This window comes from Acartia tonsa, chromosome 4 (genome assembly GCF_053477335.1).
Source record: "Acartia tonsa isolate MP-2025a chromosome 4, ASM5347733v1, whole genome shotgun sequence".
In the NCBI taxonomy this organism is placed as follows: Eukaryota; Metazoa; Arthropoda; class Copepoda; order Calanoida; family Acartiidae; genus Acartia; species Acartia tonsa.
This window is the reverse complement of record NC_137263.1, coordinates 17,939,273-17,957,974: the sequence shown is the minus strand read 5'-3', so window position 1 is coordinate 17,957,974 and position 18,702 is coordinate 17,939,273. Positions and strand designations below refer to the sequence as shown.

General features: G+C 33.5%; 5 protein-coding genes across 7 annotated transcripts in view; 1 reads left to right on the top strand and 4 right to left on the bottom strand.

Annotated features, from left to right (window-relative positions):
- Positions 1-9,126, top strand: part of LOC145316324 (uncharacterized) — a 98,594-nt gene extending 89,468 nt beyond the window's left edge. Inside the window, exons 6-10 of the mRNA XM_080156760.1 lie at positions 6,883-6,944; positions 7,428-7,524; positions 7,899-7,982; positions 8,156-8,414; positions 8,768-9,126. Coding sequence (XP_080012886.1) covers positions 6,883-6,944; positions 7,428-7,524; positions 7,899-7,982; positions 8,156-8,414; positions 8,768-8,992 — 727 coding nt within the window. The 3' untranslated portion in view covers positions 8,993-9,126. The remainder of the gene's footprint in view (positions 1-6,882; positions 6,945-7,427; positions 7,525-7,898; positions 7,983-8,155; positions 8,415-8,767) is intronic.
- Smn (survival motor neuron) lies at positions 355-3,888 on the bottom strand. Of its 2 annotated transcripts, none has more exons than XM_080156758.1 (7): positions 3,756-3,888; positions 2,856-2,990; positions 2,152-2,269; positions 1,968-2,026; positions 1,412-1,568; positions 683-1,267; positions 355-551 (listed from the first exon to the last, which is right to left on the bottom strand). In XM_080156758.1, exons 1-7 carry the CDS (start codon positions 3,860-3,862, stop codon positions 417-419), a joined length of 1,296 nt encoding a protein of 431 aa, XP_080012884.1. In that variant the 5' UTR covers positions 3,863-3,888; the 3' UTR covers positions 355-416. The 2 variants fall into 2 exon arrangements, with proteins under 2 accessions (XP_080012884.1, XP_080012885.1); XM_080156759.1 differs by having other exon boundaries at positions 2,856-2,987; positions 3,756-3,879.
- LOC145316322 (RNA-binding protein NOB1) lies at positions 3,882-6,765 on the bottom strand. Its single transcript, XM_080156757.1, has 4 exons — positions 6,590-6,765; positions 5,399-6,235; positions 4,840-4,962; positions 3,882-4,635 (listed from the first exon to the last, which is right to left on the bottom strand). The coding sequence occupies exons 1-4, from the start codon at positions 6,728-6,730 to the stop codon at positions 4,147-4,149; spliced, it is 1,590 nt and encodes a 529-aa protein (XP_080012883.1). The 5' UTR covers positions 6,731-6,765; the 3' UTR covers positions 3,882-4,146.
- Positions 6,730-16,155, bottom strand: LOC145316326 (phospholysine phosphohistidine inorganic pyrophosphate phosphatase-like). 2 transcript variants are annotated; one of them, XM_080156763.1, is made up of 10 exons: positions 15,968-16,155; positions 15,216-15,322; positions 14,880-14,960; positions 13,657-13,712; positions 12,857-12,929; positions 12,473-12,529; positions 11,931-12,039; positions 11,114-11,197; positions 10,552-10,859; positions 6,730-6,938 (listed from the first exon to the last, which is right to left on the bottom strand). In XM_080156763.1, exons 1-9 carry the CDS (start codon positions 16,064-16,066, stop codon positions 10,713-10,715), a joined length of 813 nt encoding a protein of 270 aa, XP_080012889.1. In that variant the 5' UTR covers positions 16,067-16,155; the 3' UTR covers positions 6,730-6,938; positions 10,552-10,712. The 2 variants fall into 2 exon arrangements, with proteins under 2 accessions (XP_080012889.1, XP_080012888.1); XM_080156762.1 differs by having other exon boundaries at positions 6,730-6,893; positions 10,597-10,859.
- Positions 16,120-18,129, bottom strand: LOC145316325 (26S proteasome regulatory subunit 10B). The gene has a single exon (XM_080156761.1). It carries the CDS (start codon positions 17,561-17,563, stop codon positions 16,388-16,390), a length of 1,176 nt encoding a protein of 391 aa, XP_080012887.1. The 5' UTR covers positions 17,564-18,129; the 3' UTR covers positions 16,120-16,387.
- Between the last annotated feature and the right edge of the window lie 573 nt (positions 18,130-18,702).

The window sequence follows — 18,702 nt, the reverse complement described above, 5'->3', positions numbered from 1 at the left end:
GTAACTTTACATTCATTATAGTGAAGCTACTCTACAGGTGAACAATGACCATGTCGGTCTGTAATTACCAAACAAATACAAATTGTCTATGTTATTATCTAAATTAATTTTCAATGTTTCTAAGCTTGGCTTAACATTCCATACCGATTCGCAATTACTAGATAAAACGAATGTGTAAATAATAATATTTAAATAAATAAAATCCTGCCCTTGCCCAATCATAAGCTTTACTAATACAAATTTCTACCATTTCTTTTATAATATTGCTGTACAATTCATGGATTTAATATTAATTGCAGCAGCTACCTAAAAAAAAATTTCTACAGAAATAAGATAAATAAAATAAATACAGACTTTATTAATGCCATAGGTTTATTTTAGGTACACCATTAAAAATATCACATTTCAAATAATAATTACATCACATCTTTCTTTTTCTTCTTCTTTGTATGTTGTGCTGCCTGGTTGAGTTGATATTGTTGCTGGCTGCCCAGGTAGGCCCCTGTGTGGTAGCCAGCAAGGTACCAAGATATCAACATCGAGTGTAACAACTAAAATAAAAAAAACTTTAATGAAAACAGAATGTGTTCGGTACTTCGAATATTGTTTGCGAACGGATAAAAAGCAGACATTTCTAATTATGACGTATCTAATTCTGCATTACTAAAAATATGTTTTATACCTTTTGATTGGAAGACTGCATGATATCAAAACTTGGAGGAGGTGGAGGCGCCATCATTGACCCTCCAAGAAGCCCAGTCATGGAAGGAATTCCAGGTAGAGTTCCAGGCATTGGTATCTGTCCAGCAGCAGACATGCCACTTACAGTTGGCGGTAAAAAGCTGGTAGTTGGGTCAGGTAAAGGTGTGGGTATCCCCAGGAAGTTGGGCAATTCTGGAAGACCAGTGCTTGAAATCGGACCAGGCTGTAATCCAGGTAAGCCACCTGGAAGACCGGGAAAGGAACTTGGCATTGGGCCGCCTCCTCCATTTATTAACTTTTCAATGTCAGGTTGGAAAGATGGTATTTTCGGAGATTCTGTGCGGGTTTTCTTTTTATCACTTTTCGATTTTTTATCTTCTTTGGATGACTTGTCTTTTTTCTCTTCTTTCTTTTTGGATTTACTTTTCTTCTTCTCACTACTAGCGTCATCAAGAGATAAATTATCTAATGGAAGTTTAGAAAGAATGTCAGAGTTATCTTGAATGAGTTTGTCAAGGTCGACATTGAAGGTATTGTTTTCTTTCTCGAAGTCCAGCTTAGCATCCTGAATATGATTAATCATTAGAACTTTTACATAGGTACTTCATAGAAATAAATTGAAGTGTAAATTATTGAATCCCTTCAAGAAATAACTGACTTTCCTTTGATTTTTATACCCCTTCCCCCCAATGCCTTTATTTAAACTGACCTCAACTTGCAGTTCTCTCCATTCTTGTCCCTTGGACTCTAGTAGTTCATCTGCCAGTACAGTATCAGAGTTGTCATACCCAATAAACCTGACTGTAACCTTCTCATCATCTATGGACTCTATGGTTGCTTCGTACACAGATCCGTCCAGGCTCCAACTAAAATATTTCAATGTAAAATCACTGTATTTTATGTAATGTAGATTTAAAAAGGTTTTAACTACCTATTCTATAATATTTTTAAAGCCTGTGGGACGGTTTAAAGCGTAAAGTACTAGTAGTAATAACACCCTAACTATTGCAGACACATGATGATGATGAGTTGTTGTTATTGGGCCATTCTCTTTACTCTTACTATAAATGTAGAGCATCTGACATAGAAGCAGTAGTTACAACTTTTAACGTCTTTAGTTGTGACGCGGTTTAGGTCAAGATTAACACGTTCGGGTCAAAAAAAATCTTTGTTAAAACAAAGCTACCAATTTTCAATAAAATAAAGATTTTCCGAAATTTTGTTTTGGGAATAAATAAAAAAATAATATAAAAAATGAGGCTTACAATGCTCTGCAAGGTTTGCCCACTTTGACGGGTTCAGTGTAAGGGTCTTCGCTTACTTCCTGAAAAAAAAATAATTTCATCAAAATAAGTTTAAATAATGAAAAGTGCAATGCAGATGCGTATGATACCTAATTAAAACTTTAAAGACGTGGAAGTGGGTTGTGGGAAAATTTTCTTACTTTACCTCCATTTGTGCTTCAACTATTTGTTCTTGGATGTACTGCTGGCCAAGACTGTCTGTTAATTCAGCTACGGGTACCTCCAGCTCTTCCTTGTAACCATGCAGGCGTACTGTTGCTTTCCTAGAAAAGAGTTGAATCATGGAAAGAAAACAAAGTAGCGGGTTCGTCCTATTTTAATAGTTGCTTTTTCCTATTTCTAGTCCCTGCGGGGCAATCATTAACATTAACATTTACCTAACCTAACCTAAAATAACCTATCGAAAGCTACTGTGGAAATAAGGCGAAACCCGCTACTGCGTTTTCTTTTCATGATCCAAATGATCAGTTCAATTCTAGACATTCATCGGATAGTATGTTAATAAGTTTAATCCACATAGCAAAAATATAAATTATGCAATCAAAGTAAAAAAAAGCGAGTGATTGTGTAGGGAAGATTTATTTACCTTTTGTTATCCTGTCCCGTTTAACAAAAACATAGAGGCGAGATATATGTCATTTGAGTTATGCTTTTTATGATTATTATTTAGACCTTTCTTGGTATCATTCTTTACAGAGGAAAAAGTTCCGGTGCTTTCCCTCAGAGCATCCCTTTTCTCATATTTTTGAAAAATTTAAAATAACGACGATGGGTGCTTTGTTTGCCCTAACCATGCGGGGCTACTCTACTATACCCAAAGTTATCTAACCTAACCAAAGTATGATATACCTGGAAGTGATCTTGACAATAGTTGCCTCATACTCCAGCCCATCATTCTCGTACACAACTCTACACCCGTCACCAAGCTCCCAGTTTCTTTTTCTTTTTCCAGCAGCTTCCTTTCTTCTTCGCTTCAACTCTCTTCTTAACAAGGTTAATATTAATACATTAATATTGGATATAGAATATTTGTGGGTATATTGACAGGAAATTCTTTGTCGTCATTTAGCTTGCTAATATGGACCTTCTTTATTGGTCAGTTTGTTCATTTAGTAGGAGGGGATATATATCGGAGATATATAAATTAAATATTTACTGTGCTGCCTAACTTAATAATTGAGGTTTTACAGAATTATCTTCTAAATCAATTAAGGAATTAAGGAATATGGTTGAAAGTATGTTTTAGTATTTGTAAAAACATAAAAATTTTTTTTCTTTTGTTAAAATGTCGTCATTGCTCATACGTCGCAAAGGACGGAAAAATCGTAACTAAAGATCAGCTGTACTTTAAGAGATATAAGTTTTCCGGAATTTTAATGTAGGGAGTAGATTTGAAATCTGCATCAAATTTTAAGGATTTTTTATAAAATTCGTTTTTTGTATAATTCTTTATCTAAAAGCGGAGATACAAATTAAGTTAATTAATTTTGGCATCTGTGATTGGTGGATTTAAAAAAATCTGCGCTCTGATTGGATGTCGTACATCATTCAACCAATTAGAGCGCAGGTAGTTTAAAATCCACCTATCCTATTGGTCAAAATGTATTTTCGCTTTTAGATAAAGAATTTTACAAAAAAACGAATTTTATAAAAAATCCTTAAAATTTGATGCAGATTTCAAATCTACTCCCTACATTAAAATTCCGGAAAACTTATATCTCTTACTGTACTACTTAAAATTGGCCTGACCTGCTAGATTCACAAGCTCGTTCATACTGGCGTATGAGTAGGGAGTCATCCCACATATCTGCATCATAACCATTGGCAATGCTGAACACCACCTCACCCGCAGTCATATTTTTCAACTTTGCACAGTCTGAAAAAAAATATCTTTAATAGATAGTATGTAGTGCCCGGTGGAAGCAAAAATGCAAGCATTGTTAAACATTATTTTTTAATTGACAGTTAAATTTCCATTAAAGCAACAAAGAAAACTTGGAATAGAATTAGTCCTGTAGGATATAACATTATAACAAGCCAAAAAAAATAATATTTCCTTTTGTAGTGTCTTCTCTATATTTTATAAAGCATAGTAAAGCACTTCTTAATGTCAAGGGTGTATTTAAAAATTTAACAAAATTTAAACATTGGATTTCTTTTTTTTGTTGCCAGTTCTTTTTCTGTTGGCATTAGGGTTCTTTCTATCCCAATAGTGGCCGATTTGATGCGCCTCTCCTCTGCTCTTTGGACCCCTAAGACCCATTAAGGCAGATTTACTTGTTACATCATTCATTGTGAAGGGTGACGCTCCAGCAATCCAATCCCCGTCCAGAGGATTATTGCGCATCCTAGCTTTCTTTGTAATACGCTGTTGCGGCATACGCTGGTCCTCGAACAACTGCGGGTTGGCGGCATGCTTGCCGCCCCTTGGCGCTGGCAAAGGAAACTTTTTGCCCCTGGCGGTCAGCTCCCGACGAGTGGAAATGTGAACAACTTGTTTTCCGTTTTCATCAATAGATACGCTCACACGTTTCAATGTTTTGTTTCCACATTTGGGGCAAAATTTTCTGTCTAATTCTGGAGTTGTTCTGAAGCAGGCGTAACAACGCAGGATCCAAGTTTTGGTGTGCTAAAACAATATCATACTAATTAGGATTGTAAACAACTTATTAGCTACAATTTTTAAAGTTCATTACGTACAACTAAATATTTATGGGCAAAACAATGGTCTAAAAATATTTTACAAATTCTGGCTTTGATAGGCAAGGTTAAAGATTAATTTAAATGCCTTAGTTTGCTTTTTCCTACCAAAAATAAAAATATTCTTACTAACCTTAATGATCCTTCCATTACAGCCAATGATATGAAGACCCATTTGTTTAAGGACATTTTGCATAGCAAAGTCAGTGGTCATACATCCTACTACCACATCCTCCTCTACGTCTCCTCCCAAGCCCTGTAAATAAATAACATATAAATAAAAACAGATAAAAATATTATAATTCAAGCAATGTATTAAAATAAAAATCACAATAAAAAGGGCCCCCTTCCTCAAAGGTTATATTATTTTCACTAAAGAAAAACTTTTTTTGACAAAATATGAGGTTAAGGCAGTGATCTAAAGGGATAAGACAAAGGCCAAATAATGATAAATAAAATTAACCCCTCTGTAGATTAAATTAGTGATTGAATTGTTTCAACACTCAACTTAATGAACGAACCAATCAAAATTCACTGAAGTCCCCGAAGTTGTTAAGCCAACAAATAAGAAAAGGTTATTATAAAACTTTGGGGACTAGTATAATAAATAGCCCATAGTTCCCAAACTCTCTGGGTTAAGAGTTCATTTCTCTGATCCACCTCCCACTTATACAAAGAATATTTTTAATCACCTGAATCTTGTCTTTCATTTCTTTAATATTGCCAGGAGTAATCCATCCATCATCATCATTACCATCATCATCCCCATCCTCAGAATCTGTTTCTTCATCTTCATTATCCTCATCTGACTCATTGAAACCTACACCCTCGTCAGATGACACTGCTTCGCAACCATCATCTATAACCTCATCAATGGCGAAATCAAATCCTTCGGCTATCTTTAGGAATATTTTGTCAAGAGAAACTTTGTGTGTTTGCTCGATAGTGCCATATGACTGAATATGATTAAACCATCTGAGAATATTGTTGTATTTACTGGCAGTTGTTAAGTCCAGTAGTCCTGCAACACTTGCATCTACCTGACACACGTCAAAGTTGCAAATAAAGCTTCTGGCTTCCAGGAATGAATCTAAATTCTGCAGCTCTTCATGTGAAAGTGGACACTGAAATGAATCTGTTGGTTTATCATCTGTTAGGGTAAGGCTGTCAAGATCTAGATCAAGAGGAATTTCTGGGATTGGTTCTCTCCAAAATGAAAAAGATGAAAAGTCATTCTCTTTGTTTTTCTTCGAATCACCTTTTTCTGGTTGGTAGAATCCAGCAATTTTCTTATCTCCCTCTGGTAAAGCGTTTGATGGCTTGTAAAAGTTAATTGTCCTGCTAACTGTTGGCTCTGTTTTCAGATGTTCAGTACCACAATGTTGTGCTTCTAAGTCATAAGTGACAGCAAGTACAGCAAGATCCGCAGCAGACAATGTGGAATAGTCACCAGTTTTTCTGGCAAAATCTGACACAACTTTGAAAGCTTTATCGCTGGGTTTGCGTATTTCCAGAGGATAGGGAAGTGCCTAAAAATAAAAAAATCTGACAAAAAAAATAAACTTCAGAAGTTGACATACATAATATCTAACAAAATGTTGAGTAGGTATGCAATGCCAGGGGATGGCTAATTTCTAAATCAACATAATTGAGTATGGAAATTTAATATTTATAAAACACTTATTGAGTAAGAAAGCATGAACACTGTAGTAGTACTGTTTTTGGTCTGAAGCTAATGATCTTGGAAAATACTAGTTCGAACGGGTTCTACTTTTCATAAAAGCTTTATTATTGCTTGAAGGTGGTTTTAGGATATTTACTGACAACCCCAACCCTCCCCTGGGGGGTTAAGCAACTGGATAAAACTATAAAGTAATAACTACCAGAATTCTTCGACGAGTTGCATTATCCCTTATCTCGTTGATGACTTCATTTAAGGTGATAACATGAGTGCCAATCTCCCACAGATTATTGCCAACAATAAATCCACCGGAATCGACGACCAAATATTCTGCTTTCACCATTTTCTTCTGAAATTTAATTAGAATAATTAAAAACATAAAACTTATGTAGTTTTTAACATAATCAATTCTAACAAAATAGTCAATCTAAAGTTAATTAGGTATCTAATAACAAGTTCCACATAAAATTGATATTAATTGGAATATTTTTTCAGCACCCACCATTCTTTCAAAGAGTGTGTCATAGCAGAGACAGAGAAGTGTCCATGTACTTCAGGTATAATACTTCAGGGGTGTATATTCTACATGGGATCCCCGGCTCAGGGGGGGGGGGGGGGGGGGGGGAAATAAAAAAATAAGTGGTTGGAGGGAAAAAAAATGTAAAAATTAAGAAAACTGAAAACATTTTTTCCATTCTCCCCCCACCCCCTCCTTGGTGAAAAAACTAAAAAAATGTGTGGTAGTAGGAGGGATAAAATAAATAAAATGTAGATTATTCTTATGATATTATATTTCAACAATAGCCGCTACGCCCCTAGAGTACTCTTTTTTTTGGAGGACTTGGGGTTTCCAGGGACAAAGGTACCCTCCCCCTAAATAGTTATAAACCTTTCTAAGAAATATAAGAAGTTTTGCGGTAAAGGAGAGTCATATCGGACGATAGTTAGCAAGATCTTAAACTTCACACAGACACAGACAGACAAACATACTATTAATTTAATATGAGGATTAATTTGTTCATTAAACTGATAATATTTAGAAACTGGGTGTGAAACTGGGATCGAGGCGTCTGGATTTGCCAGAGCAATGTTGAACAAAGCCCTCGGATTCCTACTTAAACAGTGCCAAACTTACGAGTAAGAATTATACCTAATCCTTATAAATTAAGAATCCACCATATTATTATTATTATTGTTTTGTATTGAGCTGCTAGCGTTTAGGAGCGCTGTATTCTTAGTATGGAAAGTAGGAAAATAGCCTAAAAATAAACTTATATTTAAAAATTAAATAGCCTAAAACCATCCAGGGACCTTTAAGAAGTTTCCATAACATAGAGAACTCAGTTCAGCAGCTATCGAAATCTTTAGATACAGAAAAAAAATCTTACTTTTTATCCTATAATAGGATAGTTCTCAGGATTTTCATATTGAGGAGAATGTCTTTTAATCTGTTTCAATGATGCATGCCATAATTTAAATTAACCCGTGATTTAATGAAAATTATTTTGCAGGCCGCTAGAAGGAGATTGTGATATCTATAGACGGCCACAAAAGAAGCAACCAAGAGTTGAAGATAGTTTACCCAATGAAAGCAGGTATAATATGTAAAGAAATTGTTTTCAATTATAATAAATAAAAAAATAAATTTTTGCGTCTTTTAAATAGTCTGTGAAATTAAGAGGTTTTTTCTATTACAAGAGCATGCTGCAAAAGTATATGTTGTTTTTCCTTTCCCCTTTAAGTAAATCTATCAGTTTTTTTTGTATAGATACGAGGAAGGATCCTATTTTCCTAGTGGTAGTCCCACAAATGGTATGTCAGGAGCAAACATTGTTAGGCAGCAAGACCCTGAGAACCCACAGGAGGACTGGACAAGCATAAACAACAGTGTTGCAGATCCTGTGGAAGAATCAGCTGGCAATGACAATTTGAACAGGCTGGAGCAACAACAGAATGTTGAACCACGTCAACCTCCACCTGTTGCTGAGCCGTTTGTTCCACAAGATTTGCAAGTTGAGACACCTAAGGTAAATTAAACCTTTTTCTCGTATCGCTTCGAAACCGTTAAATTTATGGTGGATTAGAACCGGTTCTTAGCCATACTGAAAAATTATGTATAGCAACGTATTATATCCAGTTTTCGACGAATATATAACAATGTACAATCGTAAGATTAAAACTAATTTTTTAGCCCGTGCATTAGACATCTGGGGCTAAAAAAACTGGTTTTAATCTTATATTTGTTAATTTTTTATCCGCAGAAAGCTGTTTATAATACGATGCGATAAAAATTATTTCATATTTTGTGTATTGGTAAAACTAATGCAAAAAAAACTAAACTAGTTATATTCTAGTCTAAAATAAATTATTTTTTTTCTAGAATTCACAAGAGGCCTCCTTTTCCAACAAGGGAGATGGAGGTAGGGGGCGACAACCCTGGATACCATCAGCTGATATTCAAGCTTTTGATGATATATTCAACTCAGTAGACAATACTAGAGCACAAGAACTATCCAGCACAGCAACCACGACTGTAGTTAGTAGTACAACTAATATCATTTCCTGTGTAACAACTATCATTGTAGTGTGGATCTATAATTATTAATTATGTTTTATTTTCTATGATAAGGATTGGCTTATCAATCTTTTTTTTCATTTAAGCCAATTGATAAACTATGAGGCATAATTCATTGAAAAATATTTACAAACAACTATAGTTGAGCAAAAAATAATATTAAGTTGGTCGCCATAGAAACAATTTAGGTGGATGGGATTTGCATATCGATATCGAAATTAAAGTTTCAAAAAATGAAATAAGGTTTAAAATGTATTGTACATTGCAAAGATGTCGCAATCTATTACATTCAAAAAATATGATAATACCTGTTTTTATGAGAATTTTATTAGCTTTCTAGGATGTTTCTAAATATGTACTAAATTCTTTGTTAACGAGATTGATATTGATATGTAATTGATATACTCCAACCTTGTTTTTTTGCAAAACAATTTAACAAAATAGGATTAATATTTAAGTAAAAGTTTGAGTTAAAAAGATCTTTCTTTATATTACATAGACCTAAAGCTTAGGTTACATTAAATACAAAACAAGTTACTGTAAATTTTATTTTCTATGTTATTAATTGTAAGTTAATAATTAATAGTATATGCGCAGCTGCCAAAGTGTCTAAATGAAATTGTAAATATTCTCACACCTTAACTCTATTTAGAGTACAGAATAGTGAGATTTTAAAATCTAGTCAGAATTAACAGATAATTACCTTTTCTTTGAACGATTAAAATTTTTCAACCCTATAAATATATTATTTTGTTACTCTTATCCAAAGAATTTCGGTTTTTAAATAATTGCTATTTTATGCATTAAATTTTTATAAAATGCAGGGGTGTATATTCTGCACAAGATTCATTTTTTCCCCCTGCTGCAATTTTTTTTATTTTTTTCCCTCCTGGTTTTTTTCAAGCAAGAAAGGGATAAAATTGAAAAAAATTGAAAAACTCTTTATTCTATTTATATTATCCCTCCTCCCACACATTATTTTATTTTTTTTTAACAAGGATGAGAGAAAAATGGAAAAAAAGTTTTCATTTCTCTAAATTTTTTCATTCCCCCCCCCCCCTTACATCATATTTTTTATTATTTTTACCCCTTCCGGGTCAATTTTGCAAAATATACACCCCTGATAAAATGTTTACCTATATTATAAATTAAAATTATCTTTTATATAGATAAATAGTATTGGCTTCCACCTGTTAGTTACTAAGTTACTAAACAAAACTGTATAATAATTAAGCTGAAGTAATCTGTAATGTTATAATGTGAAATAAATGATTTTAAAAGTATTGTCTTATTTTTTCTTAGAAAATAAATGTATCCTTGAGTCTGATTCAATAAATATTGCAGAAATGACCTTACCAATCTTACGTAAATCATTTTAATAATCTGTACCTAATGCATTTCGAATTTAAAGCCACCATCGCCGGTTATGGTAGTTTTTAATTAAACATTGAAAATTTGCCATTGTCCACAAAAGTAACCAATTTGCCAATTTTTAGGAAAAATTCCAAATCCTTGTGAAAAATTTGAAGAAATATAAAAACGACACACTTATCCCTTCTCTCCATAATTTTAAACCTAACACATGTTACCGGATTAAAAACTTTTCTTTCTCTTGTCATTGGACTAAAACAAACTCTTTGAAAAATCGGAATAAGATCACAGATTTTTAATTCTAAAACTACGACGTTTCATTGGGAAATGTATTCCTTTTTTCTCTCTTGATTCAGAATTTGCAACTCCTTGCCAATTTTTACGAAAAGGTTTTGTTGTGAGCAATGATGATATCCGCCAGAGCTGCAAGATTGTCCACAATAAGATCAGGTTTGACTTGGTCATGATTCTCATCAGCAGAAGTATATTTTCCAGTTCTAACCAACACTCCGCGAATACCAGCTTTCTGAAAATTGAAGAATATTTTTTTAGGGCAATGCATAAACGAGAGCAAGTAATGTAAAGCACCTTACAGAAGTCATGTTACACATTGTTTGGTTTAATATTTTTTTCATTCGTTGGCTTAATTACTTTGAGCGCTTTATTGAATTTTGATTGGTTGATTCATAAAGTTGAGCGTCTAAACGTTTCAACCACTTATTGTAACCTACTGAAGGAATAATTTTGGATAATCTCAAAAAACCAAGAACATAATTATACCTGGGCACCACCAACATCAGAAATAATGTCATCTCCAACCATCACCACCTCTTCACAAGATAAATTCATGGATTCCCAGCCAGCCTGAAAGTAGGGTATAGTGTTAATTAACTAACAAATAACTGCCTAGGTAGTTATGCAAAAAAAAATTTGGCTCAATACCAGCTGAGTAACCATAAATTCCCCAATAGTAGCTGAGTATCCACGCATATTTCCCAAGAGTAGTTAAATCTCCACACTTTTCCCCTATGGTAGTTGAATATCCACAATAGTTTCCTATTGGTATTTTCTTTTAATCTTATTATAATGCTGATTCCTATGACAATAAAGCACATTAATGCAAGCAATTCAAAGGACAAACGAACATATTTACAGAATAAAAATGCATAAGTCTATTTACAATGATTGTAATTATAGTAAATTTGTTGCAAAACTGCTTAAATATTTGCTACTATTTAAGGACTTACTGACATTTTTAGGACTTGATTATTGAGATGCTTCGCTAATAACATTGTACCTTATTGTAATAAGAATCAGTATTCCATAAATCAGATGAATAGGATAATTTTAACATACAAAAATTTGTTGTCAAAAAGGTAAAAAATCAGCTTGTTTTAAATGGACATACGTACTTTCTGGTAATGATTATAGAGTTGCTGCGATTTCTAAGTCGTACCTAACTGTTACAGGAATCAGCATTCAAAGTTTAAAACCTATAGTACAATTCTAACCTGTTTAACCCCCCCCCCCTTAAATTATACACCCATGAGCTAATGCACGTCCCACCGAACATACATCATGTGTGCCTTCTAGTCACCTTAAAGAACTGTTTATCAGGCTTGCCACATACTACAGCCTCTTTACCACAGGCAAACTCCAGACCTGCTGTGAAGGGTCCAACATCAAGTGTCAGGGAACCATCTTCTCTTAAAAAAGATCTTTTATTGCTTTAACAAGTTTTTAAACACTATTTTTTTTAAGGAGGGTTATATTTTTTCATTTGGGGGGGGGGGATCAGCTATCAATACCATATATTAATAGATGAAAACCTGCCAGAACACTAAACAAATTCTTCCCTGAATAATTTTACTGGACAATCAGACTTACATGTACTTTATCTTATCGCGTCGTATTTATTATAGACAACTTCCTGCTGATAATAAAATGAATGAAAACATATATGATTAAAATGGTGTTAATTAAAAAAAATTGTTTTAAATGATTTATCAGTATGGCTAAGAACGGTTTTATTCCAGCTGCTATGAATCGGTTTCGAACAAATACTGGAATAAACTTTAAAGTTACTTTATAAGAATAAATGAACAATCTTTATAAAATATGAATTGATTAATGTTTCACCTGTAATATTTTCCTTTGCCAAGAGATATGAACTCACAATTCTTTTCTTTTATAAGCCTAAAATATAGTAAATAATCATCACAAACATGCCTAGAGAGAAGAGGTAAATAACATATAAATTAAAATATATCCCTATCCGCCAAATACCCACTTGCTTTTAATTTCTGTAAGTTTTCAAAGGCAATATTCCCAATCGAAACCGAAAAGTGAATTTATTTGAAAAATAATTTAGGTTCAAATAGCAAAAGTGCCCCCTAAGAAAATCACCAAAAACTGATACATTTAGGACTTTTAGTCTCTTGAACTTTCTGACCAACCAAAAAAAACAAACAATCAAATTCAAAATTAGTTAAAAAATAAGTTAAAATATGGGCCGAATATTACCTAAAGACAGTATTTAAGTTTTCATAATTAAAGAGATCAACAGCATCCCCAAGAACTACGCAATTTGGATCATCTAAATTAAAAGGGAATAGTAAACTGTACAGAAAATCATATAGGTAATGTTTTCAACAAACTTAATTTTTAGTTCACTATTACTAAAAAGAATAGCAAGGGTTTTTGAACAGGACTATCTAGATAGATATTTCTGCATTAGCACAGAAAACTTTTAGTTAAATAAAACAATGTAAAATATCCACACAAAAAAAGGTAAAATTCTCGTAATCAATGTATAAATGGCACTTAGAATTCGAATTTCGATCTGAAATTTTGTATGAGTAATCCTTGGTAGGTCTATTTTCCCTAAACCGAACAAAAAGTTGAAAAAGTACCGGCTAACGGCTGAGCCGTTTAGCCGTTTTTTTTTGCTATTTTTAGGGCAAATCTGTCATAAATTACGTAGGAATCAACTTTTTGAAACATATTTTTGCTTTAAATCATGTGAAATGATACAAAAAAACATTTTTAGATTCCTAGTACCAGCAACTACCGGCTATAACCGTTAGAAAACGTTTTGGAGCAGCAAAGAGTATTATGTGGAGATAGGTTTCGTGATTATTTGCCTCGGCTGAGCCGCCAGCCGTTTTTTTCCCAACTTTTTGTTCGATTTAGGGAAAATAGAACTACCAAGGATTACTCATGCAAAATTTCAGAATGAAATTCGAATTCTAAGTGCCATTTATACATTGATTACAAGATGGTTGAATTACAACCCCCCCTTACAAATTATTTTAAAAACTTACCTTTAGATAAATCTTCAAAATCTGGCAAGACATTAGGATGAACCAGAAGGTGGGGCCTGAAAAGCATAACATTTACATTAAAATTTTAATGTTGCATCTAAACCTATAAAAAGGAATTAATCACGAACTTCAAGCGGTCGGTAAGACATACATTTGTTGAAGAGTAGCTGCACTACTAAGTATAAACACAGTTCAGTCAATGGCCGAAAAATATTCCCTTCCTATTATATATAATATCATATAAAAATATGTCTTGTGCTAATGCTATGGATATAAAATATACGTGGATATTGTGACAGGAGAAAAATTGTCGTCAATTTTGGATTGCTATTTCCCTGTCATTTATTGGTCGGTTCGTTTATCCTGAAGAAGGAGTGGGGATGGGGGTGATCGTTATTTTAGCACGCTAAAAGGTTCACTTTACTGGAGAACGTAAATATCTGATTGAAGATATCCAAGTAATAATAAATTCAATCTTGTTGATAAAAATGTCTATCATAAACTATTAAAGAAAAGTTTTCCATTAAAAGTATGAAACTAAAAGTAAACCCAGAAAAACAAGTTTTATTGTCTGGAACCGAGGTTAAATATTGACTGGAAACTGTTTAGAAATAGTAAATATTATTATTAATAGCGTAAAAAGTCCATGGATGCTGAGCCGTTTGGTTTTTGTTATGGCTCCGGCTCCTACCTAAACTCAAGAAAAACTAAAAAATAATTTCTAAGTCTATTTTTGACTTTTGAAGGTATTGAAAGTTAAATTTTCAGAAAATTGGACTTGAAACACTTAAAAGGGTTTCCAAATTATAAGATTTAAACATTGGGTAAGTTTGATCACGGTATAAAAAATCTTTTTTTTCCAGATATTTTTTAGCTACCCCCGGAGCTGGAGCCGCTCTGAAAATATGGCGGCTCCGGATCCCTGGTAATAACATTGGGAAGTATTTTCCAGTGTGGCCTTTTCCACGAATCTTCAAATAAATCATAAAATTAATACCTACCAGTTTTGTAATTTTTATTTCACTATCAGCGGAAAGCTGTCTATAATACGATGCTATAGATAAATAACTATACTTTTACTTTATTGCAATCATTTCTATTTCAAAGTCTATGAAAATGGAAATAATCCAATAGTAATGTTTATATGCACGGCTTTAAGATCTCAAAAACAGCTGTATTAATAGTATTTATAAACTTTTCTTTTATATTCAACTTTAACGTACCTAAGATTATTTTGTTTTATGTACTGTTTAGCAGCCAGGGCAGGAGGCATGATGCTCTCTTCGGGCATACAAAATCCCAATCTATACAAAATAAATTTCAGTTTTTTTATTTAGGTAACAAATGGGGGAAATAAAGAGTTTCAATGATTTAAAAAATATTTTTAACATAAGTGTCAGAAAGAAAACTAAAATAAAACTTATTGTCACTTAACTTTTTTTTTGAAAATAAGATACCTACATAATTAATATTTATATTTGCATATGAAGATAATCCAAGCCCAACTGTATGTATGTTTTTTCAACAATATTAGGATTGAAATATTTATAAAAGTTAACCTTAAAAGTTTAGCATGTAGGTCTGCCCTAGTACACTGGGACTCATTAGTCACATATTTACATTTAACACCATTCTTTTCAAGATTAGTTATAGCTTCTATTGATCCCTGAGAAATAAAAAAACAATTAGTTATATGGGATTAAGTATGCAGCTCATATGTTGTACCAGTCTATCTCAAAAGCATATAAATTGGAAACTTGTGTGTAAGGTTCGAAAGACGGAGAAACAAAACTAACAAAGTTATTATTTCAAAGTTATAAACGTAATATTTCCTAGACATTTAAGGAGAAACATTTAAGTAAAAGAATAGAAGGGAGAACAAGCTACATTTAACTCTACCCACGGAATGGGGACCGTGTATCGATTTTCAATAGGGTCTTTGAATATCAGCCAATAGAGTCGGAAATAAAAGCACAGTTAAATCGCTACAAAAGAGCAGAAAACAATTCGCTAGCAGACCAAAAAGGTACCCAACACTTGGTTCAGTTAGTTGTCTCAGTTAAACATCTATTCTTAAACTAAACATTTATTGGAGAAACTAATATGGGGGTGAGCAAGGACGTTCAGGAGAGGGGGATTAAGGGCTAATTACTCCACCCCCCCCCCTTAAATAAAAAAAGCTTGGACGTCCTTCCCTATATGGTATACCTAAAGGCTACCACCCCTTTAAATAAAAAAGCTTTTACTGTTTCTTAATGATATTTTGTTCTGGTTTATTTATCCTATAATTACATAGGTATATATAACTTACAGGAATAGGAATTCCATCGTCAGTTGAGCTACTCTCCCTCAAAACCCCTGTGATATCACATAATAAGCCCTTAACAGGACCACCACATAAAAGTGACATTTTGTTAAGTTTTTTTTCAGTCAATCTTCTTACAATTGACACATTTAGGATAATCTGAAATACAGGTTAAGAATGAAGATACTTTAGTTTTAATTCATCTAAAGTTCATTGAACTTTTTTTAACAAAAATTTGCAAAAATCTCTATTTGTAAGCTAAAGATAAAAATACAGAAATATTACAATTAAAACATAATGTTTACATAACATTGGTAATAAGATCATTTCACAAATAAATGATATTAATTTTGAAACACATGAAATTGATATCGTTAGGTAAATAAATAGCAAATACACACAATATTAATAAGATAAATACTATGTTTAGACTGGCTTGTAATCCAGCTTTGTTTCCAACTTTTTGGCTTCTGCCACCTTTCTGACTGCTTTCATAAAGTCCTCATCGATCACATACTCTCGCTCGGCTCTGATGGCGAAGAGTCCAGCCTCTGTACACACATTTCTCAAGTCAGCACCGTTGAAACCGTCGCTTAGCTTGACAACAGCTTCGTAGTCTATGTCGCCGTGCTTTGTGATGGGGCCTGCGTGAATCTTCAAGATCTCCATTCTTGACTGTTCGTTGGGAAGAGGAATCTCGATCTTTCTGTCAAGTCTACCAGGTCTGAGAAGGGCAGGGTCCAGGGTGTCGGGTCTGTTTGTAGCCATGATCATTTTAACTTTACCCAACACATCGAAACCATCCATCTGATTGAGAAGTTCCATAAGGGTTCTCTGGATCTCTCTGTCAGCTGAGGTACCTTCAGAAAATCTTCTGCCACCGATAGCATCAATCTCGTCCATGAAGATGATGCAAGGCTGGTGGTCTCTGGCGTAGTTGAACATTTCTCTGATCAACCTGGCGGATTCACCAATATATTTGTCAACAATAGCGCTGGATACGACCTTTAAGAAGTTTGCGTCAAGTTGGCTGGCAACGGCTCTGGCAAGAAGAGTCTTACCAGTTCCAGGAGGGCCGTACAACAGGCAACCTTTGGGAGGAGTGATACCAACTCTCTGGAAGAGTTCTGGATTCAGCAACGGCAGCTCAATAACCTCTCTCAGCTCCCTAATCTGCTCACCCAGGCCACCAATACCTGAGTAAGACACATTGCCAGGATCCTCGTGAGACATGTTGTACACCAGAGGATCAACCTCACGTGGCAAATATCTCATGATAGTGAGTGTAGTCATGTCCAGAGCAACTCTAGTTCCGGCCTTCAATTTGCTCTTTTCAAGCTGGCGTCTGCATCCAACCACGTAGCGGGGACCATTGGTTGCCTTTACAATAAACTTTTCGTCCGTTAGCTGGCGCAGAACTTCACCAACAATTTGACCAACGCTCTGCAAGGCCTTAAGGTCATTCTCGCTCTTTTCATACTGGTTGTGAAGGTCCTTCAGTTGTGTTCTAAGGTCCTTGAGCCTGGCGTCCACCTCTTTGTGCTCCAGTAATTTCTTTCTGTAGTCGGCGAGGGCACGCTCACGTGATGGGTCAACCGTCATTTTATCTGAAAAGGTTAATTTTCATTAATAAGGACATGAAAATTTCTCATTTGCAATAAAATAAAGAAGGTCACAACAAATCTTAGTCTATTTCATAAATTAACTAAATTCATTACAACAAGAGAAATGTTGTGCATAGGATAGGACCTGACTGGCCAAAATCAGTTGTAATTTTCTGGGTATATATTAGATCGATTATCCTTCTTTAAAATAAAACTTAAGCAGAGTATATCAAAAGATATGAAATTTTGTACCTAATTCATGTATAATTATTTTGTATTAATATGTATTGAAAAATAGCGAGATCTTTTTCTAATAAATTAAGATACAAAATCATTATTTATAACATTTTTTTGAAAATAGGTTACTAAAATAAATGAGAAAAATATAACTTAAAAATATCAAAGTAAAACCTTAATTCATATTCTTAAATAGCTAGTAAAGGATTTAGGAGAAGAAAAACATTATATAATACGAAAATTCCGGCAAAGATTTTACCATTAAAATTATTATGTTATAAATAATAACTATATATATTGTTCTTTAAGAACAATGGGTTCTAAATTAAATTTAAAGTCACTAAAACGTACAATTTAATGTGATTCTCAAGTTTGATAATATTTGAAGCAGAAACTAAAATTGTTTGTCATTCATGCCTTCCTTCTTCTTTAGTTTACTGAAAAGTGTACACTCGAGGGATTTTACGTAAAAGACGACATTTTAAAATTTCTTTATACTATGATAATAATAACATGAACGCTTGTGTATAATGAAAATAAACAAATAATCCCGTTTAATTTCGGCAAATCTTTTCGTTAATTTAGACCTCTCATAAACTTAAAGCTTTGCATGATGATTCCTATAATGATTAGGTATTTTTTAGGAAGCTTCGCCATTGTATAATCGTTGCCAGAAAGTCCGTACGTCCATTTCCAACATGAACATTCTTAGCAAATTTTATATTATTATCCTATTCATCTGAATTTTGGAAAAATGATTCCAACGATAACAAGGTACAAGATTATAAGCGAGGCATCTCCAAAATGAAATAAAGTACGTCCACTTATCGTAGTGTATTTACGCAACTATGCAACATACTTAAGAATTAGATTCGGACACAAGAAGAAATTTTGTTAGTT

Excerpts from the sequence above, each read along its gene's own strand:
- Smn (XM_080156758.1), bottom strand. The coding sequence starts at position 3,862 with ATGACTGCGGGTGAGGTGGTGTTCAGCATTGCCAATGGTTATGATGCA. Across the intron at positions 2,270-2,855 it reads ATTGTCAAGATCACTTCCAG|GAAAGCAACAGTACGCCTGC; the intron begins GTATATCATACT and ends ACTCTTTTCTAG. Across the intron at positions 2,027-2,151 it reads TAGTTGAAGCACAAATGGAG|GAAGTAAGCGAAGACCCTTA; the intron begins GTAAAGTAAGAA and ends TTTTTTTTTCAG.
- LOC145316322 (XM_080156757.1), bottom strand. The coding sequence starts at position 6,730 with ATGGTGAAAGCAGAATATTTGGTCGTCGATTCCGGTGGATTTATTGTT. Across the intron at positions 6,236-6,589 it reads CAACTCGTCGAAGAATTCTG|GCACTTCCCTATCCTCTGGA; the intron begins GTAGTTATTACT and ends TTTTATTTTTAG. Across the intron at positions 4,636-4,839 it reads GTAATGGAAGGATCATTAAG|CACACCAAAACTTGGATCCT; the intron begins GTTAGTAAGAAT and ends ATATTGTTTTAG.
- LOC145316326 (XM_080156763.1), bottom strand. The coding sequence starts at position 16,066 with ATGTCACTTTTATGTGGTGGTCCTGTTAAGGGCTTATTATGTGATATC. Across the intron at positions 15,323-15,967 it reads ACGATGGAATTCCTATTCCT|GGATCAATAGAAGCTATAAC; the intron begins GTAAGTTATATA and ends TTTATTTCTCAG. Across the intron at positions 12,930-13,656 it reads TTTTGAAGATTTATCTAAAG|ATGATCCAAATTGCGTAGTT; the intron begins GTAAGTTTTTAA and ends CTTTTAATTTAG.
- LOC145316325 (XM_080156761.1), bottom strand. The coding sequence starts at position 17,563 with ATGACGGTTGACCCATCACGTGAGCGTGCCCTCGCCGACTACAGAAAG.